Raw genomic sequence first — 27710 nt, forward strand, 5'->3', positions numbered from 1 at the left:
CTTCATTGACTGTGATTTCGACCAATGGTTGCACCGGAAAATGTTCATCAAATATCTCGTCAAATATGCAGTAGGTACTATCAAAACTTGTAATGAACCTGAGATCAACCAATCAATTGTAGCTATTGATCAACACAGTGAATTTAATCAACACAGTGGATTTAATGGGAGTTGTCAAGTTGTAGTGGCTATAGTAAACTGGCCTTAATTATACTAATGGAACACATCGATGTATGTATATTTAGATTTGTAATCAATGATTATATTAAATCTGCATACTTTCCCATCCTTGTCTATTTTGTTTACTTTACCACGAGCATGTATTTTACTCCTTCTAGTTCTATACGTTTTTTTTTGTTATTATTCCTATTAGTGGAAAGAAAATTATATCTCTACGCCATTGAAGTGAGACGCTAATGATAACGGAAGTGGTGGTGGTACTTTAATCACAGTTAGAGGCCACTTTTGGTTCCCGTGGTCTACGATATAGGTACACATAACTAATAGATGTTTTGCATTACCAAATTAGAAATAATAGTGAACTCATCTTAGTTTTTGTCACACTATAGTAGGCGTAAACAAATCGATGGAAATTATAATTTTGATCTAAATTTCGTTTCATCGAAACCTATTTAATGTACACACAACTTATACATAGATATCGCATCTGTGATACATTTTTACCGTATGACATGGTTATAGTATGGTGGTACCATTGACTTATCTGTAGTATCACATGCAACAAGACATAAAGAACTCAGTGGTATCAACCACAGTGTCAACCTCGCATCAGAAACTTGTGAATAACATACTTTCACCATAACAAATAGTGGTAACATCTAACATTTTATTAATGTCATTTATAACTTTTCAGATCGAAACAATTAATCAGCTACTAGGAACGGCACTAGATGCGTAAAAAGCCATTTTATATCCGCGTGTACTTGAAATATTTTAAATTTACGGCTTTGATATTACCTCAAGTTGCCGTGCCCGTTGTTTTGTTTAGCAATAAACATTTCAAAATCTGTATATAAACTACTCTGATAGGCCATTTAATTTATCTTTCTGATGTCAACTATGTTTTAGCAGAGGACAACAAATTTATTCATCAATAAGTGGCACAAAAACCTGAACTTTTCACCAGTCTTGGGTTCGTTTAAAAATTTGTTTTGGATTTGCCCCCCCGTATAGAAGCATTGTCCATTTAAATTGACTTTATTAGAGGTACCCAAAATATCGTTATTGTTTGATGTAAACAACTAATCTTTATTGAACCAGCCATATGAAATGATCTCTTTATAGGTGCTAGATGTCCTTCTTTTATGTGAATTTTATATTGAATATAGGTAAACTGGTGACGTAATATGGCAAAGGTGTTTGTTAATTTTAGATTCATCTCGATGCCTAACTTCGAGGCTCAAAAAAGTATGTCCAAATCGTTTGCGGTTTTTTTTCTAAACAGTTTACTGCCGACCTAAATATCATAAGAAGCTTTTTAAAATGGTTGTTATTATAACTAATACTTCCGTATCTAATTGATAGGGTAACAACTGCTTTCACAAAGTTAACACAAAATTACTCTACCAATCAATACGAGCAATTATCACCTGAGTAAGGAGGCTTACATGAAATATTTGCAGTATAATAAATAAGTATACCTTTAAATTAGCATTAAATTACGCATATTTCAGATGAAACGTTTCCTATTTAGTCTTCGAGGATTTCAGCTTTAAAATGTCTCTATTCAATATTGACCACCTACTTTTCTAGGCAAATACAATCAAAAATTGGTGGGCGCCCATTAAGTTCTTTGCATAAGACAATAAATTCTTTCCATTGTTAGTCTACTTCCTAAAAGTCACTCTTTCTTCTACGTTAAAGTGGCATCACTTTCTTTGTGTGGTACGTTACTTTGTTTACTCATAAATTAAAAACGTGCCAATATGTTTAACACCTATCAATAGACATATTCTTACTCTAACCACCACCATAAATTAAAATACACATTGAATTGTGTCACAGTTGAAACAGTTGAATCGTTAATTAATTGCATTGATTAAACTTTACATCTGACGTCCAATATCATTTAATTTAATTTATAATAACCTGATTCATTTTGTTGATAATATTCAAGAATTGGGTAGTAATGGCGCTAAGATATGGTGCGTAGTCGTCGTTAGACCTCGGAGTGACATACACGATATTTACATATTTCGCGAAGTGTAGTACTTATTTCATGTATGTACTTCATACAAACTTAAGATATGAGAATTTCGACTTCAGTATCAATTACAAATTAAATTTAGAGCAGATTATACAAACATTGTTTATAGAACTTAATTGAACGTATAGTTATGAAATGTCTGAAGTAGGGTAAATTAACAAAAAATCATTTTGTGTTTAGTGAAGTTAATAATTTTGTAATAAGACGTTATGGGGACTTTGAAATTTAGAGAATTAGGAAGGTAAGTTGCACTTATTTCTTGTTAAACTAGTTCTTACGCTTAATTAATTACTGCCGTTGATAAAGGTAATGAGAAAATAGTTAGGTACTCATTGTGATTAATTTTTCTCTTGCATTACCTTACTTAAAAGTAATCGATCGATGAAAAATTTTATATTTTAAAATTGTGTTCGGTAAAATTTATGCCCGAATTGCAGTGTGTAAATTAAGTGATTAACTTTTGGAAACGGTGACAGTAATGGTTTTATTCAAATAAAAAGAAGGGCCGTTAAAGTGGCCAAAAGTGAACCTAAACATTTCGTATATGAAACAGTACTGGAAAAATTACTTATTTATCATAAGATTAATTTGAAGTAGGCGTATTAGATCATTCTTGCACAAATAAAATACCTGCATGTAATTAGTTTAGGCGAATTAATTTTATATGTGGGCATCTCCGGAACGATTTGCACAATTTTATTAATGAATGTGGTACATTATTACTTAGAGAGGTTATCTACATCTGAGATTAACCTCAAGGAGTGCAGATTTTCTTCAATATGTACCCCCAATTCTCGCAAAACGCTCACCGTAAAGAAATATAATTAATAAGAAAATTAATTTACTTGATTAATTGGTGAACATTAGCTGTTAGAATTACAATTTCGATGTATCCTAACCTAAATTTGTATGTAATAATTAATGATAACATTTGATCTCTTCTGTGGGCACAGTGAATCTGAATTAATTTTTTGTACCAATTTTAGCACGTGTCTAGTTGACAATGCTCATAAATAGAATTAATATAACGAATTGGAGCACCATCAAAATATTGTTTTTCGCCCTACCCCAACCCAATACGCATTTTTGGGTTGGTGAACTTTTCAGTCGTACATCCTTTTTCGTAATTTTCACAATACTTAGTACACCATCATTACTTTGACGCGTGACGCTGAAATAAACGGATTGAATATGTTTGTCTTATTAAACCCATCAAATTCGTATATTTAAGTCAGGGATAAATTTGGATATGGCATTTTGTTAAGTGTATTTGGATGATATCAACAACAGTTCCAAGTTATGCATACTAAATGTGTTATTAACACATACAATGATGTAGGTAGTTTGGTTACATCTTTAGAAATGTGCTCCATTAATAAGCTAAGCAAATATTTGACTAAGTGTCCTGTTACTTAAGTAACAGTTGTGGTCGTGGTAATAATCTATTTAAATTGATTTGATCAAATTCGGTTTGACGATGTAACCTAATTTATTGTCTTCTTCCGTATCTATTTAACAGTTCTAAATTTCTGTAATGTACACACATTTCGCACTCTTCTCATCATATTTTCTATGTGTATATCGTTAAAGCAGATTTTTTCTGTCGGTACAAATTACGTTTACACATGGAATTCAGATATTGAAATAGCAAATCTGAGTTTAAGTGATGATGATTGTATATGAATTAACGAATGTAGAGCATCTGCACGCATAAACAAACCTCTTAAATGGGATTTCCTATAAAATCTAATAACAATAACGTTCATGGTTATAAAAATTAGGTCGCTATGATAATTATTCAGTTAATGTATAGAATGGTTAGGGGTATGCACTTTTGTCTTTGCCAAATCAGGTCGAGTTAAACATTCGCAAATTACATATTTCAAAGAAGCAAAAAGTTCAATGGGACAAAATTTATTCTTAGAATTCGTGTGAACCAAAACAGAGGATATACCCTACCCATATTTTTAAACCCGCAAGTGAATAAACTAGCAGATCACTATTTAGGTAAAATGCCTAAATTAAGTGACCGGTTCTTTACGATGGCGGATGGTTGTGATATCCAGCGAGACTGTTATACAATGCACTGCTTCAAATGATATTTATCATTATAGCTTCTAGCTTGAGGTAGGTGGCTATTGTGATCACCGTTTTTTGGACATTTCATCAAATGTCGACGTTTTAGATCATTTTAAGCAACTTTTAAAGAACAACATTTTTTCCGTCTGTAGGTCTGTGCGTAGGTTCGTACGTGCGTAAGTTGGCAATTTTTCGAGGTAACGGCTCGACGAATTTTGTTCAAATTTTGGACATGTATATTAAGCATACTGAAACGAAAACTAACGAGCCGGATTTTTGATAAAACATTTTCGAGCGCCGCAACGGCATCGAACTTTTGTTTTTCAAATAGCAACCTATAGTATTTTACATTATTAACCAGGTAAGTGAGATTTTACTGGCGATAGGAGAAGTTGACTGGCGAGCCGTCAGGCGAGCCTGTCATCTCCTAGAGCCAGTAAAAACTATTACCTGGCGTATAATGTACAATATTTTATTTGTTACTCATTTGTAAACGTAAATAATTAGTTCTTAACTTGATCTCGAAGAAATGTCTAAAATATCATATTATCCATGTAACAGAGACTTCGCATTAATTCTGGCCAATGAAATTACTAGATTACTAACTTGTAAAATTTTTACACGTCGGCTGTCAGTTTTACAAGTCAGTAGCGTTTAAAGATGACGTTTACCCGTTTGCGTTTTGTCTTGTTAGTCAACGTTTACAACTGAGTAACAAATAAAAATGTTTTTTAAGCTATTCGAAAGACCTTATTTTTCTGTGTACAACCTATAAAAATTGTGCCAGGTTTTATTACAAAAAAACTGAGAAACAAAATTTAAATAAGTTTGTACGCTGTTTAGAAGGTCTCGTTTCCCTTATCGGGTGGCTCCACTAATTAAAGCAGGTACCTTCTGTCTTCAACTCCTACAAATAAATAATTCCGGAACAACACTTTTCGTAACGAAGCGCCTCTAGATACCATCAATCAAGCGGGTAGCGGCCATATATGTACGGTGTGTTCATAAATTCCGGTACATAACCCGAGTGCTTCGTTACAAGACTATTACGAAAAAACAACCAACAAAAATTACACTAGAACTATTATGAAAACAGTATCCTAGAGATTATAAAAAAGAGAAGACTGCGTTCATTAGAAATTTTAGAGAGAATGTCTGACAGTACAGCAGGGACATATATTGTTTGGAAACAAATTCAACGCTCATCCCAAGAATTCAATGAGACAGGTCGGCGCTAGAAGATATAAAAGAAGATAAAGGATGGGAAGGACAAAGCAAAAGGTAAAATGCTACGGAGCAAAATATTGAGGGAATGTAAAAAAGGGTGTTCGCCCGTCCACCGATGTGTTCAACACATAGATATATTCAAGAGCCATCAGATTTAGTTTAGATCATTGAATAAGCACCTTAAAGAAGTATAACGCCCGTGTTAACTGATGAAATAAGAAATTCTGCCCAGGATTCTGTCGTCCCTCTGTTGTGGGGGAAAGTGAACCACAAATTTAAAGCTAGTTACCGACCTTGCAGATTTCTTTACTTCTTTAAAATTTCAACGTTGCCAGATTTTTGGCAAGCGCTTTGAGTTTGAATAAACTAGATTAAAATATTCAATAAGCTTTTATTCAATGCCAATAACAATATTATGTAAGGGAGGATCGATCTGAAATGTAAGATCATAAGGAACAATAAATAAAGTAAAAAATGTAGTTTAATCTAATAAGAAAACAACAAGAACTGTTCTAAGGACCACTATCTTTACATAATAAACAATCAAACTTTACCTAGCTCCATATAAGGATCTGGTAAATATGACAACACCGTTCAACTCTGATAAACAAGGAAAACAAAGGACCCCTAAGTATAATTGATTTCCCTGTTTAAAATAGTCATTATTTACTGCCCGAGGCCAAATATCCTTCAATATTTGTGGTAATTAACCACTTTGCAGTGTATGCAACACATCTTACACCAACTTCAGGTTTTCCTATGTAGTTATACTTCTTATTCAATGGTTTAGATGTTGTGTACCGACAGTAAGTCACTATTAAATTTTTGCAGAGCAATAAGCCAATAAACCTGGACAACTCATATTTATTTGCTTATGATACGTCGCAACACTCGCAACGGCTACGGAGACGACGGCGACTACCCATGAAAACAAAAAAAATCACTTAAATATGTGCTCTTTTGTCCTCCCATCTGTCTAGTTTATTTTTTCCTAATTTATACATCCACAAAATTATATTGCCATCTTTGTAAGATATAAAAAATGAATTAATTTACATTTTACCACCTACCTACCTAATACCTAATTCATGTTTAACTAGAATTTAATTTTTTTGGTTCCTTATGAAACTTCAAATTTATAATTTTAATATATATAATTTGAAATGCATATACATATTATTCATATTTTATTTTAAGGCCAAGCTCAGACGACATTACGTAAAAACAACCCGGTGATAACTTTCCGGATATCATGTGTTGATATTAATCCCGTAATTACGCGGAAATTAATCGTATGAGATTATTAAGAAATTATTTAAAGTCAATTGAGCATATCGTCGTGAAAAATATTACAAATTTAATATTTGGCGCCTAACACTACGAATGATTTGCTCTAATTCTTTAATTCGTTGAGTATAAAAAGATATCAATAATAACATTTTTATTACTCTAAGAACCATAATGCATTTGAACGTAAATTTATCTATCTAAGCACAGATAAGCTTTATTGAGTTTCTACAGGTTAGTACTTCTAAACAAAAGATTTAGAAAATAATTTGTTTGACATTTTTCCATGTGAATTTCCAAGTGGTTATATGTCGAAATAATATACGTAGAGACTTTAATTAGCTTAATGTATCATAATAAGAGCATCAATAATGTCAATACGGTCGTAATATAGATATGATAACTAATATTCTATTCAAAAGTCTTGACCACTCTTGACCTAATGAAAATATTTCTAAATATCAAGCGATAATAAATGACCTATATATTTATGTTTATCAAACTGAATTATATTCAGTTATGTAATTTTTCTTAGGCATGATTTCATCTGACTAATTATTTCTTGTTAAAAATTGAAAATACAACGATTATTTTAGTTTGATGAATTGTATATGACGCCGACGATGTATATCTCTAATGATATGATCGCATATTTTTAACCTTTCTTAATGTTGCATGACAATAAACTAAAATGGCCATAAATTTTAATATATTATCTATGTTACAATTAGCAAATTGTTATCAAGGTTAATGAACTCCGAATTCTTCCTTTCTGAGGAATACTTTTTGCAGTCGTACGGATCTAAGTATTCGAAGTTATTATTACATTCTGTTCTGGTTGTATTGTTGCACTATATGTACTGTAGGTAATACCATTGTTTAAATACTTTTAAACAATGGTAATACCACAGATGTAATACTAATATTTACGGTTGTTCTCTATTTTTTATGTCAAAAAATACATATAATACAAGGATCAAAGAACACATTTACATAACTTTTCATAGGCTCAATAAAACAAAGAATGGCGTATCACATTATGGGATGAAGTTTTATAATGCATTACCCACGAAAACTGAAAACTTAGATTTACTATCAATCCCTATTGTAAAGGAATATTTAAAATGTCTAGCATTCTACTCACTAAACGAATTTTTCAACAATAGTTTCAATGACTTAGATTGCTAGGTCTATTTGTGGAGATGTTTATATTTGTTGTCTAAATGTAGGTAAGTATATTTATTTTGTCCTTTGTCATTTTACCTCATTGTAATTTGTCTAAGAAAATAGGTTTTTTAATTAATGTCCATTTATGCCTGTGAAACAATGACGTGTGAAAATACTTGTCGGGATAATATCATCACTAATAAACTATTATGTACAGGGTGTAAATCGAAAAGTGGAAAAGTGACATTTAACATGGGAAATTACTTTTTCTTTGCGCAAACGTTTCCTAATTATTTTACGCAAAAATACTTCAAATAAAAGTTATAGAGATATAAATTCTGCACCTAAGTAATTAATGTGAAACGATTATTCTACCTCTTTTTGTACGCGTAAAAATTAATTATAAAGAATCTGTTTTCACGAGTTTTTAGTCTAAGTATCCATGGACTATGATAAAAGAAAAACACTTTTCGATTTACACCCTGTACGCATGCATACATACAAAAAAGTGTGTTAAAAGTTTGTCCTAGGGTTTGTTGTGAATTAACTCGTTTAATAAGTCGACGTCAAAAATCAGTTAAGTAATTAGTAACTAATATCGTCAATGCATTACCACCTTGAATATACCTACGTCCTATCCTATATTGACGGGATTCACTGCCCTAAACCCCATTTGGTCCCGTATTTTGAAAATTCGCACATAACTCGTAAAGTACTTTGCAATAGATACTTTCCTAAATGCCTTAATAACACGAGTGACTCCGATATATAAAAATGGTTACAAAACTCCTTTTAATTTCCGTTCAATTTGTTAAAATAGGTACCTATTTGAGAGGCTTATATATATTTGTTATCTCACGATATTCTACTTAGTAAACTGGGAATATATAACTTTAGCATTAGTAACAGAAGTCAATTTGTTAGTTACATAACATATGTTACCAACGAAATTGCCAGTGACTCACGGAGTTTCCCCAAGGAACAACCCTTGGTCCGCTGTTATTTTTAATTTACATCAACGACTTGACTTCAAATGTGAATTGTGATTATATACCATATGTTGATAATATAAAGTCATATTTAGTATTTTTTCAAAAACTGAACTTAGTAATTTTTATTTTTGATAAAATAAAATAAGCCAGCCAGCCGGCCAAAGTGAGATTAAAAGCTATCTTTTACAAATAAATTTGCAAAAATGCGCTAAAAAGCAAGTGATTCTAAACAATGTAAAAGATAATACATACGTTTTCTACAAGAATGACGTAATTCCTCGCGTAATTCAGATTTTGAACACTCACGCACGATCATACCGAAACAAAAAACACAGACTATAAGAAACTATAAGACGTTACTCTACCCGAATCCTAAATTACACTGAAAGCAGGTAAATTGAGATGCGCCAGTCTTATCAGTAAGTGACCGAAAACAGCATGTGAAATTTCTTCTTTTTTCGACATATAAGTTTCTAAGATGTTTACGGCAGCGAATATTATAGGCGAAATATACATACGTATGTACTTGAATGGATCAATTGGAGCACTTTAAATTAGAAATAGCAAGGAAAAATGGAACGTCCTTGATTATTCAATGTAACTTCTCGCATTCGGTGACAAGTCGTTTTAACATATAATTTTTATTAATATTTCGTAAGGAAAATCACTTTTTAAGAAAATATCGAAAACATTTTACTGTAGGATACGTAGTCCTTTGATTTTGTGTTTTAAAAAGGTACGATATGAGTGATCAGTCGAAACTTTTGCCCTGCACGAAGTCTTTGGCTAAAGTGAAGCAAGTAGGTACCGTTTAGAATTGGGTTTGAATTATGCCAGTTTTCTAGGGCTTTAAGCCACGTGCAATCCTGAAATGTTAATGAGTATCTCAACTTTCGAACTGTGCACCCTGGTTATGTTCCTCGCCACGCACCAGGGCGTAATTGAATTGAGGTACATTTTAGAATTGGGTCTCACGATCGAAATTGTACCTGTTTTGTGTACCAGAAGTCTCAAAAATGTACCAAATTCTGTATGAAAGCGATGGAGAATTTCAAGTTTCACATTGTGCACACTCTACTCATTAGATGTGCACATTCTGCGTGCAAGGTCTTTATTATAAGTACACAATGATGCAAGCTTGAATGATCTCAACTCTCAAACTGTGCGTCCTTAGGTGATCTTCACCCTACAGGTCTTGGGCATAAGTGAAAAGAGATTACGTGCGAGAATTAGGTTTCACCGTCGGACTTGTCCCTGTTTTGTGCGCCCAATGCCAGATACACGTCTTGAAATATAATTCGTTATGAAGCTAATGTACGAAAATGCACGTTTCTTATTAGTGTATTTCCAAATATAAGAAATGCGTTATTGTTGACAATGGCAGATGTCAGATCTTATAGTGGTAAAATCTGCCGAGTACTTTCGTCTTGTTTAGCATGGCAGCAGGCTTGCGCCTTATAGATTAGTCGACCAATAAAGTGCAGCCAAAAAAATACGAATGCTGGAAATTTTACACATTAGCTTTTACATACTAAAATTAAATGAAGACACTCGAAATGTTGGCTTATTCCCCCACAGCCATTAAATGTAATTATATTTGTCGGTTGTCGGTGTATAGGTCTATTAATCTATCTGTATGGCGTCTGAAAATAATGTTTTCTTATTTGTCTACAAGGAATTTTCACAGTGAAGTCCGCACAAATAGAGGTGGTAGATCTGGAGGAGAATATCTATCTTAGAAGTGAAGCGTCGGAAGTGGATAGGATCACCGTCCAAAATATTTGGGTCAATGCTGCTTATCTAATGCAAATTATTTCATTAGTGAAGCATTTAATTATTTATTTATTTATTTATTTATTTATTTATTTATTTATTTATTTATTTATTTATTTATTTATTTATTTATTTATTTATTTATTTATTTATTTGTTTATTGTCTCTGTTGTTCTGGGTCCTCAACATGCTTTCGCTCAATCATTAAGGGTTCACGATGGTGTGTGGTGTTTATAGCCTGGGCGATTTACAAAATATTCACAAATAAATGCTTTCATGTGTTTTCTGAACCGTTTGGACTTAATAACTTAAAAGAATTTGGAACCCCATTATAAATAATAAATAAATAGTGCACATGGTTTCGGGGATGGATGCAATGGTCAACTTGGCTTCTCACAGTTCAAAGATTTTTCTATTTTATATTTCATTTGTGTGGAAATTTTACAAGATTTAATGATTTTTTTTGTTTTAGTTGGAGACAGCTTATGAAGATTTTACTATGGCTTCAAATTTTACGATCAGTTGTAGGACGTAAGTATTCTTTAATTTTTGTGAATATAAAACACGAAAGAAAATATAAATTATGCCCTACAGTAATTTATGAGTTAATGAGGGTAATAAATCAACAGAAAATCAGTGCGGCTCACGATGTGTGTAATACGAACGTGATAATTGAATAATATACGATCTAAACATCTGTCGTTATAAATGCAGCCACTTATCGTATGTATAAATAACGAATACACTCATTGCATATCCAAGTATTAATAGACTGTTAATTGTATAATTAATAATCTAATCTATATTTAGAACTGGTCTTAATTTTTGTTGTATTATTATTATTTTGTTCGATTTCTTGATTACACAGTGCTTTACGCGTACGTAAATTGCTCTCAATTTTTTGCAATTGACACACTGCCACAGTCCAAATGTTGACAAATAGTATTTACCTAACATCGTGCCCTTCTTCAATTCTAAAAAAAAGGAAGTTTCAGTTTGAACTTTTCCATAACCTGTCCTATATTATACTCCTATATAGGAAGTACTAAAATTTGCACGTCAGGGCCGGATATTCGATTCGGCTGATCCTGAACCAGAGGCGCAACTAGGGTGGGGGGGGGGGGGGGGCTAGGAACGGTAAGGCCCCCAAAAACCGAAATTATCCCCCCCCCCCCCCCGCGCCATGCGACTAATCATAATTCGTGTATGCAGCTGTACTTATTTGCCCTGAAAACCTGTATTTTATTTTTGAACTCGCTTGCTACCCAAGCTGTGATCACTAGCGCAGCAATGTATATAACAGAGTTCTAGCTAGATGAAACAGTTGGCTACATGAAGAAACGTTTTTCCGAAGAAAGTCTTCAAATGGCAAAGGCTGTGGATAGTTTCTTCAATTTGGACTATAATGGATGCAAATATTTCATTGATCACTACTCTCAAGAAGTAGAACTGAAAATTGATACCAACTTACTGTTTGCGTACTTAAATGTTGATTGCTACGAACATCATGAAGAACAAAAAGCAAGAGGTCAACTATTCGAATCTGAAGGCAATTTCATGCCGACAAACGTATCCCAATGTATATAAATTGTTTCAAGCTGCAATCATATTGCCAGTTTCTTCAGTAACATGTGAAAGGTAATTTTCGGCTATGCGAAAAGTTATGAGCTGGTTAAGAACAACAATGGCTCAAGACCGTTTCTCGAATATTTCTCTTTTATATATAGAAATAATTTGATAAAATTACGTTTGGTAATGTTAATAATATGAGTGTGATGCTCAGAATTCAGAAAATGTTCAGGTTAGTGAAATGGGAAAAGAGGTATAAAAATTGGATGCTGTTTTGGAATGGGCTTCATAATATACACCGCGATGTAACACCCCCCCCCCCCCCCCCCCAAGTTGAAGTCTAGTTGTGCCTATGCCTTTAACACTATTCAGTCGTGTTAACCCTGGATTTTTTTCAACCGAACTGTTCCTCGCAAATTAAAAAAAAATGCGGTGATTAAATTTCAAGTCTTCCTCTAGGACCTTCTTAATGTAAAGCCACATGAAGTGCGATACGTTATTTGCAAGCGTATCGAATTTTTTAAGTAACCTCTTCCTTTTTAATTCCACCGAAAACCGCATTTTCTACTGATTCAGGATACCGTAGTTAGTTTACGGTGCTTAGGTATTGGCAAACTTTTCAATAGATTGCTCATTTACCTATGTACAGTAGTGGTAAGGAAAGGATACTTTATTTTGTTTTGGTGCGCTAACAAAAATTAATTTTTTTTAGAATTATCATCAGAAGAAGAACAAGGACAACCATGTGCAGACTTTAAAGCCGGAGACGACGATTTGCAAGGTTACGATTTTATTAGTCGATTTCGATTAGACATTCCTGAAACGCAATATCCTGGTGTAACGAGAGTGCGAGGTTCCCATAGGATGCAAACGGCGTATAGACTAGATAAAGAAGCTAATTTAACTGTTCCTACAAGGTGAGTACTGTACTGACTATGTAAACGCCCAAAAATTGGGAAATGGCACTAAATTTTGTTATGGAGACTATTTAGTTTAAAGTTTGCGCAAACGCTAAGTGATGGACCAATGACAAATTGTTTGACATGGTTTGCACAGTGTAGTTTGAGGGCTTTCATTTAAGATCCCGAATAAAGGTAAGGATAAAAATGTGATTATACTCGTTTTATATCTAATGAAGCTGTTAAAAGTTAATTCAAATAGCTTATTCGGTAGATAATAAATTATTTATGCACCAAAAATTTAGATTTTGTGATGGTGTTTATGTCAAGTGATAAATGAAATCATGACATGCGACAATTAAAATAAGAAATTAAGTATTTTAACATTTTTATTCCATTTTGGTATTCTAAGATCGTGTAATTAATCAAAATATTTTCAATTGACATCAACGTGAATGGTATGTTGGATTAATAAATGGCAGTACCGAAGCCTAACCATAATGAATGATGTAGGATGTCATATAGCCATTGAATAAACTTATTTTTTATTCAATGATATGGCGCAGTAAAGTAAGAGACAAAAAACGGTTTTATTGAATTACAGAAATAATATTAATGAAAATAGGTAAACTTTACGAGCAAATCAAAACCACAGATCTTATATCTGTTTTACATTTGTTTTATATCTGTTCACCCTTATCAACGTAGATGTAGATTGATCTAGAGATTGATGTTTATACCAGATCTTTTGGGAAGGCCTCATTTTGTGTTTTTTTCCATCTGTGTTTACTGTGAAATAAAAAATTTTGAAAGTCTGTGATGATATGCCGTCACTATACGGACTTGCCGCATTTCTGAGGTGGCAGAATACAGATTAGTATGCTTTCTAGATCATTTGGTCACAATGCAGGTGGCCGCCAAAATTGCGTGAAATTTTTTGAGCATTGAAATAATACGTGTGGACGTTTTCCTAAAAAAACTAATGACCATTAACATTACCATTAACATTACCATTAACGAACACATGTAGTTCAAAAATAACTCGAGGAAACGAGTTTAATGCCCATTCGACAGTCAGTAAAACTGTAAGCTTCATTTGCTAGAAACACTGCGCAAAAAATGTAAAGAACCAAATCCATGCAGAAACTTGTAACTTTTTGGCACGATTGTTATTGTGCGCATTGTATAATTTAAAAAAATTCGCCCAACGTGGGGCTCGAACCCACGACCCTGAGATTAAGAGTCTCATGCTCTACCGACTGAGCTAGCCGGGCTGTTAATACACCGCTCGTAGGAATGATATATTAATAGAAATCCATTTTATAATTAATTAATAATTTTTATTAAACAATAAATTATGTTAATTTTTAGATACAAAAACCACATCTTTTACGCTATTTGTATTCGCTCACTAATCTTTTTCTTAACAATACTCGAGCCATAACCGTAAATTGGTACCTATGAATTGTTAAAGTACCTACCTAAGTGTATAACAGGGGATACATACCTACGATTATACCTATTACTATGTTTGAGAGTATTTTCCTTTCATTTGGTTTTGAGCCTAAATTACCATGCATTTTATGCTCGATTTCAGATATCTATGCGTATTGACCACGCTCACCATCATCAGCTAAGCGTTTTGGATTTCATCGTAGTCCAACACCAAAGCGTGCTCTTTGCGTTCCAAGGTTCCACATTATGTGCCATACATTCCGCGAAAGTGAACTGTGGTGGTCTCACTTGCATCACATTTTCCTCTTCTAGATGTTCCTCACATTCATTCTGTCCCACGTATGGAGCCAACCGATTTATATGCACTAGGTACAGACTTGTTATAACTAGACCGCGCGTAACGTAGAGTTTACTATAAACGCCTGTTGTCAAGATAGGATAGGCAACCAACTGTTCAGCGCGGGGCAGACGTACGTTCTGCAGCTTGCTTTAGCCATGTTTATTCTAAATTTTAGTAGCAAAAAAAGATAACATATAGCTGTTAACTGTGTTAATCGAATTTATTGGTATTTTATTTGAACTAAATTGGTATAGGTATAACTGCCTTACTCTAGTCCTAATTTGATTTATATGTGTATTTTGGTGGTGAACACGTATGGTAAAATATACTCTTAAAACTAAAGATGTAAGTAGTAAGATATGATTATTTAGCGGATTTTGATTCAATATATGCCTATCCAAAAACCCAAATGGGCTGTAACTGTTATTTATTTTTCTTAGACTGCTGATAACCATTTTGTTTACAACGCGGTGTGGTGTGGATTGAATGAAAAACCTGAACACATTTTCAGCAATTTGGCAAATTTTTAATGCATCGCTTGATACGTGCAACAATCCTCCACGATTTTTTCTAGTTAAAAGCTTTGAATGACTCTCTGATGCGAATATCGCATCTGCACATATGGAACATTTAACAGACTTAGCTATTTTTCTTGTAACAAAACCTGAAATATACTTAGTACCAGTAAGTACTTAGTTACGTCTATACCTAATAGGCAAATAGATATTGCCGTTGTCTTGCTGGTAAAGGATGTCGAATAATAGTTCTACGTTATTTTAAGTGAATGGGAAAGTCGAAAACGCTCGGTATTGCATTATTGTTTGCTTAACACCTTCGTAGGTACCTTTCTAAAATCGGCTTCATTCCCCGCAAATGCACTATGGTGGGAGTACATTTTTCTCTTCGAATGGCTCTGATCCATTGGCCCTTTAAACTTTTATCCGTTGAAAATCAGCATATTATTTAAAAATTTATCGACAGAGTACATGTTGATAGGCACAAGTTAACCTAAGTTTATTGGTTTATTCTCAACAGAAATTTATCTGTTCACTAATTCGAGCTAATCACGAGAATGATTAATGAACGGAACATCTAAAATAACAGCTTATTTCATTATATTGCATATCATCTCAGCGATTTTTGCCCCGCGGTGCATTGTGTGTTGCATACGGTGTCGACAACACCTTAGATACGTTAAGCGCAGTCTAGTTATAGCAAGTCTCTGACTAGGTACAACTATATAGTTTTCATCGTGGTAGTTTCCGTATCCAATATATTAAGTCGTTTATTCTCTTCACGACGGTATACGGTCCTTATTAAACTCTTAGTGATTTCGGGAATTTTCTTGAGCTTTAGGCCATACCTGTATTACATGATTTGTGTCGAGATCCACTGTCACTCCATTCTCCGAAACCACATGACCAAGGTATTTCACTTCTTTTTGGAGAAGGTTGCACTTCTTAGTATTAAGTTGAAGATTAGCACCGCACAACCTCATATACACGTCTTCGAGATTCTGGAGGTGCTCTTCGAACGTTCGACCAATCCTAGTTACGTGGTCCTAATAACGCAACACACGTCTTCCAGGATAAACCTCGCAAGACCTCTCGCGATGTTCAGGATCCAAACCAACTTTCCAATAGCCGCTTACCATATTGCTTCGACTGACGGTCCTTTCCCTGAAGCAAGCACGTGTTGGTAGCGGGAAATTAATATTTTAGATCAAATTCTTGAATAAGACTGTGATCATAGCTTGAAGCCTCTCTGGACACTTCAATGTGTCATCACTCTTCACTGTGCATGTCCCAATCTCAGTGCCCTTCTTTACTTGGTCTGGAAGGAGTTCAAATTCATTATCGGAACAGGCGTTATGTTTAGCATCTACTAGCACCTTGCGAATCAAAATTGCTCGACCCACACTGGTATAATTAAGTTCCATCACTACCAAGCAGTTTTCCCGGAGACTTCCATCCATGCGAGCCATCACACATCATCCATAAGCATTACGCGTAACACCTCGTTCCCTTAGGAACTTCTTCATGGTCTACTCGAATCATTCCATTCTTCAGGTCTATCGTAAACCCGAATTTTCGTATCAAGTCCATTCCCAAAATTATCTCATCGGCGATGTCTGCTACCAGCACTTGTTGCCTACCTTTTTTGAATCCAATACCAATATCCACGGTCAGCTCTTCGAGAACACGAGCTTGATGTCAGTGGCGGTGTTCAGCCTCAGTTTTGAGATTGTAGCTTTTTGTTCCGGACTAGGTCAGGTCTTACGATGGTCTTCGTTGAACCCGTATCTAACACCATTGTACTTACACGTTCTTCCAAATAACGTACCATCTATGTACCTATAACTATTTGGGTGATTCTTAAGTGACACGACTTTGATGGTCGCCTTCGGGGCATAACTTAGGCTGGTCGAAGCTTGCCCCTTCCCATCGCCCCGTTCTAATTTTCCTGATTATTGGGTGCTGTGCTCTCCGGGAAATTTCGCCGTTTTGTCGGTTGCTGCTCCTACTGCTCCAATCTTTTCACTATTTCTTCCATATGTGCGTTCTTTTCTTCTGTAGCAATGGTGTACACGCGAGCATTACCACGAGACGATTTTCCTTGCAGCGTGAAACTCCAGGGCATGCGCCAAAGTCTTGTCTAAGTTCTCATGTGGCTCAAGTTTCAAAGCATGTTGCGTTTCCACATCTCGAACACCATCAATAAATATCTGCACCGCCAGCTGCTCTATAACCCTTTCCGTAGCCGTAGGATACCCAATCTTATCAACCGGGCTATATCGCCTTCACCTTCGCCAGCTATTGCGTTCGGTTCTTTAATTGAGCATAATATACTTGCTGCAAATGTTTATCTCCATACCGAGATACAATTTGCTCAAACTCGCGTTGCTGGTGTTCTGGAATCGTGACCCAAAACCCTTCACCCTTCAGGTTTCTTTTCAGTTAATTTATAAATTAGGGTAGTGTCCCCAACCTTGACATACGACATTTTCTATCTTTAGAAATTGAAAAGTTGCGACGAGCAATCAGAGTTGCAGGGAGTTGAGCCCTTAAGATTTGTGAATTTTTGTTTATTATACTGACAAATTTTCCTTAATTTCAGGGACATCTTCCCAGAAGGACTGCCAGATCAATTCTCGTTCATATGCACCTTTAGATCAAGAAAAATTCAAAAATCGTCTTGGAATATAGTACAAATTACCGATTTCGATTCCAATCCTCAATTTCTGGTAACAATAAATCCACGAAAGCAAACGGTTGAGTTTAGTATATTAAATAATGTGGGTAAACTGCAAACCTTGTCATTTATAAATGCCCCCGTAAGTACCTATATATTTCATCTTAACAAACAAAGACCACGTGATCAATGACCATAGCTACTGTAATAATTTACTCCTAAAGGTGCGCTGAAACCGACGCGGGAATGCGGTAACTGGACGGGTGCGGGATATATTTGTACAGTGGGAGATGCAAGTGTACATACCACTGCGGCGTGGCGGTTCGTACGTATATCCCGCTATAGGGATATATATATATATCCCGCAATTTTCCCGCTCCCGTTCCCGTTCTCGCATTCTCGCGGCGATTTTAATGGACCTTAAATCGAACTTAAAGTCAATAGCAACATCAGCAATCGTCGCCTTGAATTTTACCAATTCACTAGGACTAGGTACTTGCGATTACAAACCACAAATACTGCCTACATGATATCAGATTGTCTCTGGTCACGTGACTTTTGAGTTTTGATTTCAAATAAAAGATCTGTTGGTTTCTAAATAATGTAATGTAGGTTTTCGATAAAAATTGGCATAAACTTCATTTTGGAGTATCGCAAGATACCGTCGTACTTTATGTGGATTGTGAAGAAATTAGTCGAAATACACTCAAAGAACCAAGAGGCCTCATTGATGTAAATGGATTAATTGCCATTGCAAAATTTTCAGCTAACAAGCAGACTGTACCGGTAAGTGCTGTAGCTATTTTTATTTGAGTGTAAATAAATATATGCTGCCGATGCAATTAGTGGTATGTACATTGTTTTTAAAAAATAGTTGATGTAGCTGTACTTAGTAATAGAAATAGGTAATAGCCTGCCAGTAGTTTATTGCAATTTACAATATTTTAAGTGAACTTAGCAATCGAAAAAGTTCACTATAAATCTCAACATCCCAAAATATTCGTAAAATTTCTTTTTCGTGTTTTTTATTTTGATTGTACTATATTTCTTGACGACACGACGGTCGTCAGTAAAGCGTGAAAACTCAAAAGTAGCATTATTTAAAAATTGGCTATTAATTTCATATTTTAAAAATGACAAGCCCGTGCTTTGCTTAATTTATTTTTTCGAAATTACCATATTATTTTAATTTCCTAAAAAAATAACGGCATTTTTGTTATTTTTGAAAGTATCTATACCTAATTATCTCTTTATACACACTCCTTTATAGTTGTATGTTATGGTTATTATAGTAAAGTCTAATGTCACTAAACCTGCACTATCTATAATTACAATTTTTTATCTACATTACCACCTACTAAGTTTGCTAGTGGTAGTGGGCTATCAGTAATTTCTCTGTATATAATACATACTCATTATGTGCTAAACTCATTTATGTACATACCTACCTCTTTAGACATGGTCGCATTAATTGGAGAACTAACTAGTTTTTATTACTTTTTAACAGGGAACGCAGTTGGTAAGTGCACCTTAATTACCTAGTTTGCAACTAATTTTTAGTACTTACATGTCTTTAACCTTTGTTTAAGTCTTATGTAATGGAATGTAGTGCGTATTAAATAATGCACGCTTAATTGTTGTGTAACTAATATATATCAATGAAATAAAAAAAACTGAACATAACATAAAAAAACTTCACACCAATGCCCAAAACCCACCCATCTATTAATCAAATTGAATTTTAGATCGACTTGCAGTGGATGTTAATGAGCTGTGACCCCACAAGCCCACAGAGAGAATCTTGCAGTGAAATTCCATTAGTAAGTATCATGACCAGAGAACTCTAAAAGACATTAACAAATTCGTTAAGGGCACAGCTCCTCAACAAAATGGAAAGCCTTCGCCACCCGCATGTGAAACGCCATGCCCGCCTGGCCCTCCAGGACGCAATGGAACACAAGTACTTATAACAGTTATTAGTATAACATCAATTTTACCAAACAATTTTTTTAGGGTAGACAAGGCCCGATAGGTCCAATCGGCCCTATAGGCGAACCCGGTTTTCCAGGAGGTAGAGGTCCACAAGGTCGCCCAGGTCCACCGGTACGTTTCTGATATTCGGAAAAATGTAAGGTCTTTATCGAACTTTTAGGGTGTAGCAGGACTGCAAGGATTACCCGGGATAAAAGGAGTTCAAGGTCCTCCTGGTGTTCCTGGAACATCAGGATTAGATGGCGCTCGTGGTTTTACTGGTGAAAAGGGTTCAGAAGGGCCGCCCGGCGAGAAAGGCGAAAGGGGATTAGATGGTTTACCTGGAGAGGCTGGACCTGTTGGACCAAGAGGTCCTCCTGGACTGGGCGGGACAGGACAAACAGTTGAAGGGCCTCCAGGCCCAATTGGACCGCAAGGCCCGCCAGGGCTACAAGTAAATACTTTTCTATCCCATACAAAATTCTATTATTTTAATTTAGGGATTACAAGGACCACAAGGCCGTAAGGGCGCAACAGGAGTACCTGGTGTTATCGGATTCCCTGGTCCCGTCGGTTTAACAGGAGAGAAAGGGGAAAGGGGAGATCCAGGACCCGAAGGCAAAATTGGTCTACCCGTAATTATACATGTATCATAAATAAACCAAATGATTTACTGTTACGTTTAAGGGGGAACCGGGAGCACCAGGTGCCAGTCTTAATGGAAATACCGTAGAGGGACCTGTGGGCCCTGCTGGTAAACCAGGCATTCCAGGAATTCCAGGCATCGACGGCGCCAAAGGAGAACCAGGTGAACCCGGTTTAAGAGGTGTAAAAGGAAATAAGGGTAAATTCAGTTAATCGATATAACGCTACCTACTTTAAATGATTTATAGGCGAAGCAGGAGAACGGGGATTAATTGGCCTTCCGGGCGCACCCGGTACGCCGGGCTTAGATGGAGCTAAAGGCCAAATGGGATTTACCGGACAACCAGGAATGCAGGGGCGTATTGGATTAACAGGGGCGCCTGTAGGAATTTGAAATAAAAGGAATAGTATGCATATTAATAGTGTTTATCAATAGGGATTAGCAGGAGTCGCTGGAACACATGGATTGCCCGGAGAAAAAGGAGAGCGAGGTGAACGGGGGCCGCCAGGTAAATGTTGAAGTACCTAATGCTGAATTGTTCACTTAATGATATATGCGTGTGGCAGGGTCTGCAACTGCAGTAGGAGGTACAAATGAACCGGGTCCGGCTGGTCAGAAAGGGGAACCCGGGCGCGCTGGAAAGGACGGAGCCAAAGGGGAACCTGGGTCACCAGGTCTTCAAGGTGCACAAGGTTTACCCGGTATCGATGGAGCGCCTGGAATAGAGGGAACTTCAGGAAAGGATGGTGAAGTTGTAAGTATATAGTACAACTTAATAAACGTCTGTAGGACAATATTTGGGTAGGGTCCATCGGGTCCACGAGGTGAGCTAGGTCCACAAGGACCTCGGGGACCAAGCGGTTTGCCGGGTAAAATTGGACCGCCTGGATTTGTCGGTAAACCTGGGAAGAAAGGCGAGTCCGGAGTACCAGGAGAGCAAGGTCCAGTTGGGCCGAGAGGTTTATCTGGAAACATGGGAACACCAGGTTTGCCAGGCTCGCCTGGTTTGATGGGATTGCCAGGAATGCAAGGGAAACCAGGACCTGCGGGAGCGCCAGGAAGTGCCGGCCCAGCCGGCGAATGTACATGCGCAAGTAATTTAATAATCGATGGATCAGCAGGGATACCTGGCGCAGTTGGACCTAGAGGCCATTCTGGTCCACCAGGAATGGTAAGTGGTAACAAGAATCATATTTGCACATAGATCCATCCATAAAATATAGCTTACCCCGAAGTGGTATATACTGCTCAACAAAGTGTCAAAAAACTTTAACCACGAATAAATTTGATATCTATAGTGTGATGCAGCAATGTATTTCAATTATTAACCAAATAATCATCAATCAACTCAATCCTCTATTAATACTCTGTTTGATAGCCAGGAGAACGTGGTGCTTCTGGAGAGAGAGGACCGCTTGGAGCTACGGGATCTCCTGGAATGCCAGGCAAAGAGGGTCCTCCGGGATTACCAGGTCCACCTGGCCAGAGAGGATTACCTGGAATGCCTGGACTACAGGGAGTTGCAGTAAGTAACCTTCTTTAAACCTCCTAATAATATCTATCATAGCTTAACTAGTTTCAACACAAACATTTCTTATGGATGTCACATGTTCATAGTAGATAATAATTAATAAACTACCTACATAAGCATGTGCAATTTATTGTCAAACATCTCTTGATCATATGAGAATGAAGTTCTAAAATGGTAGCAATAATTTATTAAAATATTGCAATACAGCCGGAGCATTTATTTAACAATAAAAAAATGGTAAATTTCTACACTGCATCCACCAACAGTACAATACAATATATAACACAGTCTTTTCATGTACACTTAATTATTAAAATAGGAAATCAGAAACATATATCGATTGCTGTTTGCTTACAAAATTGTAAATAGGCTAGATCAATCAATATGCATTTCTGTACTGGTCTCCATTTTTTAACTTTTTCTATGACTAACTTATTTGCTATACGATGGATTTATATAAAACTAAATATATTCATCACTAGAGGTTACTGTCTAAGAATTTATAATTAAAATAATGAACTATTGTTCTTGTCCACATATACATAACACAAATCCTATCACATTAAATTAATTTTTCGAACAAGACTGAAGTGCAAGTTTCTTAACAAGCGGGCCTTGTAGTTTTGGATTTAAACTAATTTTTCCGTAATTTGAATTGGCATATTTGTCTTTTATAGCAATGAATTTTGACTTCTCCATTTTTAAAAGGAAAGTTGCTAAATTTAAAAGCACAGGTTTAATATCGGAGTACTTATAAGAGGAGTAATAAACTAAGGTCCGTGTCCAAACTTTACTCGGCTCTGATATATCGCTTAAAATACTAATAGACAAGCAACAGGCGGCTGCAGCTTGCAGTGATGGGTCAATATGGCATAACTCGTGATGTAACAAAAATATCTCTAGTAAATATTTAGCGAGATTGTGGTGATCGGATGTAACCTTTGCTACTTTGTTGAACCGCCGTAGGAAATGTATAGATAATGGTCGCCCTAAATTGAATTTAAGTGTGGTCAACATATCTCGTTCCATTTTAATAATATCAGAGAAACTAAACGTATTGTCGCATATATACTCAAAATCTGTAATTTCTGGTACATACATCTCCTCATACTTACTAGCAATTAGAATTGCAGTTACACCTACCAGCTGAAGTGTTTCGCGACCAATTGTCATATGTTGTTGAAGATAGCGATCGAATAATGAAACAGATAAATGAAAGGTTTCTAGTAGAGACCTGAAGTTAATATGAACTTCAACCATCCAATTTACGACAATACTTCGCATACGTGGAGTAGTTCGGTGCGCGTCCAGATAGCCTTTCCTTATGACGTATTGCGTTTCTAATGTACGTAAATATTGAAAGATATCTTGTACATAATCGGTCACAAGAGATGGATCATTTTTGTCACTGGCATCAACATCGAGGATTGCCATTAGTTGTTTGCTAGAGAAAGAGGCTTGTTCTGCTTCTTGACTGAGCGTACTAGCGGTCTGCTTCAGAAGAGAGCTTTCTTGACGTTTTAAAGTAACAGTAAGCTCATTTTTGATGGCATTTGTGGTTTTTGGCAGCACCTTCTTTGGTGCCGGCTTTACCGCTGTAGTTTTTACCCCGGCTTTTACTATCACTTCTTGTTTGTCAGGTTTTTTAGCAGCATGGTTAGGTGGATGATTAAGAAATTTATTACCTACTTCGCCAAGTGCAGGTCTTTTAACAAGTCCATTTCTTGCCGCTGGCTTGCCGAGACGTTCGACCAAATTTTCACGATCAGTTATACTAGCAGCCTCTAATTTCCTTACTCTCAAGGACATCTAAAAAACACATGCTATTTAGAAAAACTACGGAAAATTCGCGTAAAAAAATATGTACAATTAATATAAAATGACCGTTACAAAAAATTTCTACTTTTGCACACATTTTACGAAAGATTACCTTTATCAAAGCAAAATAATGATCGTATATCTAAACCTAAACGTTAAATATTAACATTTTACCTTGTAAATTGTAAAAATCGTTAATAAAATGTGTTAAAATAGTTTTTTGACGTTACAGTTACAGTTCACTAGGATCGTATTCGTATCTACGTTATCGACCATTTGCAATTCAAGTTAAAAGTACGATCGTTCATTGGCCACTTATGTTCGCACGTGACCTTTCTCAACGGCTAAAAATTGGCGCGCTAAATGAAATTGTGGCGGTGTCTCCATACACGCTCCAAAATGTTCTGCTTTGCTAATGTATAAAAAGGGCTACACGTTGAGCTCCTGCGCTAAAAATATACCTACTTATTCCTTAATAAGTAAGTATATTACATAATAGCATAAATTATATTGATACAGCCAACATTTTTTTCATTACGAATTGATAATCTGTATGCCTCTTTCCACCACATTGGGAGATAATTTTATTCATATTTTTAGCGCATTTTCCAACGAAGTTGGGTGCGCTATTGCAGCGACTTTCTACGTCCTTCCGTCCGTCTGTCCGTTCGTCCTCCTACAGTTTTCAATGCATTTAATTCGTTCTTTTTAAATTCGTTAGCTTACAACTCTGGCACCTGAGCCAAAAAAATCTTGACGATTAATATGAACTTTCAAGTAGGTTATTTATCGTCGAAATCTTCTCGCCAAAAAGTGGTTGCCAAATCAAATCTAAAGTATAGCGCATCCCTTCGTTGTATACTCTTTGCTAGTAGTTAATCTGTGCTAGTAGTTAATTGCATGTTACAGTGAAGTATTTTTGTTCCGGCTTGTGTTCTGCGCGAAATTATTTTTGTTTTCGTATCTCATATTACAGTTAAACATTTTTATAGTATATCAAAGTTTGGGTTCGTCATTTTTATATTTTCAAAGGTACCCCCTTTTGGGATGTGCCGTTGATAGAGGTAAGCTAAAAAAATTACAACATTGGAGAAGACACCCATGAAATCCTAGGGACTCCGTTAATTCTATCGTCCTATCGTTATGGTTACCAACAAGGAAATCAAAGAAGAAATACGAAAGTTGCTTTTGTTGTTGGTAGCTCCCAAGCAAGTAGCTACCTATTTAACCTTCCAGTTATTTGGCAAGAAAAAATTGTTTTGGTTCTCTCGCAAATCCCTAACAGCAACTGGGTAACATAAAGTTTTAGTCTGATTATTTAAAAGTACCTAGTAATAGGGTTCAATACTTACGTATTACGAACCCATCTATCATTAAAATTTTTTAAAAGAGTTGCAATAGTTGTACAATTTTGACTTCTTTTCGCTGGCATTCATTTTGAATGTAGGAATGTAAACTGGTCTTTTTTCCAGAGTACAATTTATCTACTAAATATGAAAAAGTACTTTGGTTAAAATTTAATACTGAGAGCTAGAGTTAGATTAGGGAGAAGTATTTGACCTACCTACTTTAAATACCAGACCAATGATTATTATTAACCTTAAACACCCTGAAATGCTTGCGAAATATAAATCTTGTTTGCATTTACTTACGCAATCATTTTAGATCTCTAGGTGCGGACTGAATTAAATTTGATTTCTATTTCAGGGTCGCAGCTACAGTGAAGGTGAAATTCGAGATATTTGCGCATCGGTCTTACGAGGTATTACAGTTTTACATTTTCAAACACCTAACCTTTGAAACGATACGTAAGTTACATAAGTGACAACATTAATTTTGTATATTTAGACCAGTTAGACGATTTGGCAGCAACGTTAAATAGGCCCACCAGGGCCTCCGGGTCGAAGTAAACCTGGCAGACCAGGTCCGCCTGGTTTGCAGGGTCCATCAGGTACTTGTCAAACACAGTAATTTGGTTTATTGTTCAACAAACACTAACATAGGTAGCTTATCATTTGTGTATCACACCATGGCACTAGTAGACACTGACATAATCACCGCGTATATATAGTAATAGACGCAACATAAACCATGGACTAATATTGGAACATTGCATGCAGAGCGTATGGACGAATTAACGCTGGGATTACGGGGGCCTCCTGGCCCCCCTGGGCCGTCACGTACCGGAAAACCTGGAAAATCGGGGGTCCCCGGAATCCCAGGTTAGCTTTCATTATTACGTTGCTTTTTCCATTTACAACAGGCATGTGCTCATTACCTATTCTTCACTCTACACTTCCCTTTTTGCAATGTTATATGACTGTCATTAATCGTGTAGGTGACCAAGGACCTCCAGGTTTACAAGGAGAAAGAGGATTTGTAGGTTTACCCGGACCAGCGGGTACACCAGGTACAATGGGACCTCCGGGCGATAGAGGAGAAAAGGGCGATCAAGGAATTGAAGGAACTGGCAGTGAAGGACCTATAGGGCCTCGAGGACCACCAGGTAAATCTTATTGCGCTTTGACATATGATTTCACTTTATATTTCTAGGTCCAACAGGCCCTTCTGGTGTAGGACTTCCTGGTAGAGCAGGTGACCGAGGTGAATCCGGTAGACCAGGTACGTATTCTTCCTTAAACCTTTTATGTTACCATTATTTCTTGCAGGGTTAACGGGTCCTCGAGGAGCTCCAGGTGCACAAGGTCCTCCTGGATTTTGCGAATATTGTAACTATCAAGGTGCTGCCTCATACCAATCGCTTAGGGTAGCGGGAAATGAAAAAGGACCGTAGATACTCGTTTATTACTTAAATCAATCTTTTTCGTGATATATGTAGCAATAAGAATTTGTAGTTTTGTTGTAGTTAATTGTCATACCTCAAACTGCCTTAAACACTGCCATTAAACTGAATCGTACCAATAATTTAATTTCATAGGCAAATAAAGTAATTCATTACGTGTTTGTAATCGACCTAATTCGCTACTTTTAAAAATTAATGTCAATTTGTTTTTTTAGAGAGAGTTAAAGTTTCCAACCCCCCCCCCCCCAGAAGATATCAAATCGGTTGCACAGTTAGCATCAGATTACGGATTAATAAAAAGTCAGCAAAAACTGGATTGTGTGTTGGTCTCGGGAATGAGGGTGGAGTCAAGGGTTAATAACTCCTGTGGTTAATCATCCCTCCAGTTTGTCCCTAATTAGCAGTTAACCATAATTTCCCCGTTTTGAGCATTGCGAAAGGCCAGTCACGTAAACTGTAAATGACGTAGCTGCTTAGTAACACCGGACGGGGTAGGCAACCCGTACTTAAAGGGCTTAGATTATACCGCACCCAGAGTACCTATAAAAACTATGTGATTTGATTACTTACCTTTCTGGCTAATTATGCAAGTTTGGAGCAGAAATACTAAAAAAATCAAAGAAATATAGAAATCCGGCTGTTAGCGTCTAAGTGAGTAGGCAACCCCTACACATACGAGCTTACCTGCGCACCAGTAGTTGACCCCAAATATTTTAAACCTGTTTTCGCAACCA

The 27710-nt window shown here is 36.0% G+C and overlaps 2 protein-coding genes and 1 non-coding gene across 5 annotated transcripts; 1 reads left to right on the forward strand and 2 right to left on the reverse strand.

Moving 5' to 3' along the window:
• The first annotated feature begins 2158 nt into the window (after positions 1-2158).
• LOC116176871 (collagen alpha-1(I) chain-like) lies at positions 2159-27137 on the forward strand. Of its 3 annotated transcripts, XM_031495685.1 has the most exons (22): positions 2159-2468; positions 11225-11283; positions 13034-13238; positions 18133-18349; positions 18820-18993; positions 19715-19726; positions 19953-20027; positions 20078-20167; positions 20221-20310; positions 20360-20632; positions 20679-20813; positions 20866-21022; positions 21072-21205; positions 21260-21332; positions 21391-21578; positions 21630-21995; positions 22203-22349; positions 25881-25935; positions 26294-26395; positions 26512-26679; positions 26727-26795; positions 26843-27137. In XM_031495685.1, exons 1-22 carry the CDS (start codon positions 2437-2439, stop codon positions 26965-26967), a joined length of 2946 nt encoding a protein of 981 aa, XP_031351545.1. In that variant the 5' UTR covers positions 2159-2436; the 3' UTR covers positions 26968-27137. The 3 variants fall into 3 exon arrangements, with proteins under 3 accessions (XP_031351545.1, XP_031351553.1, XP_031351560.1); XM_031495693.1 differs by lacking the exon at positions 19715-19726; XM_031495700.1 differs by lacking the exons at positions 26294-26395; positions 26727-26795; positions 26843-27137 and adding an exon at positions 26022-26124 and having other exon boundaries at positions 26512-26652.
• Trnak-cuu lies at positions 14422-14494 on the reverse strand. The gene has a single exon. It is a non-coding gene; the product is annotated as a tRNA-Lys (tRNA).
• LOC116176890 (G2/mitotic-specific cyclin-B) lies at positions 22528-24494 on the reverse strand. The gene is made up of 2 exons (XM_031495713.1): positions 24348-24494; positions 22528-24164 (listed from the first exon to the last, which is right to left on the reverse strand). Exon 2 carries the CDS (start codon positions 24162-24164, stop codon positions 22923-22925), a length of 1242 nt encoding a protein of 413 aa, XP_031351573.1. The 5' UTR covers positions 24348-24494; the 3' UTR covers positions 22528-22922.
• Positions 27138-27710: the final 573 nt, after the last annotated feature.

This window comes from Photinus pyralis, unplaced genomic scaffold (genome assembly GCF_008802855.1).
Source record: "Photinus pyralis isolate 1611_PpyrPB1 unplaced genomic scaffold, Ppyr1.3 Ppyr1.4_LG1, whole genome shotgun sequence".
In the NCBI taxonomy this organism is placed as follows: domain Eukaryota; kingdom Metazoa; phylum Arthropoda; class Insecta; order Coleoptera; family Lampyridae; genus Photinus; species Photinus pyralis.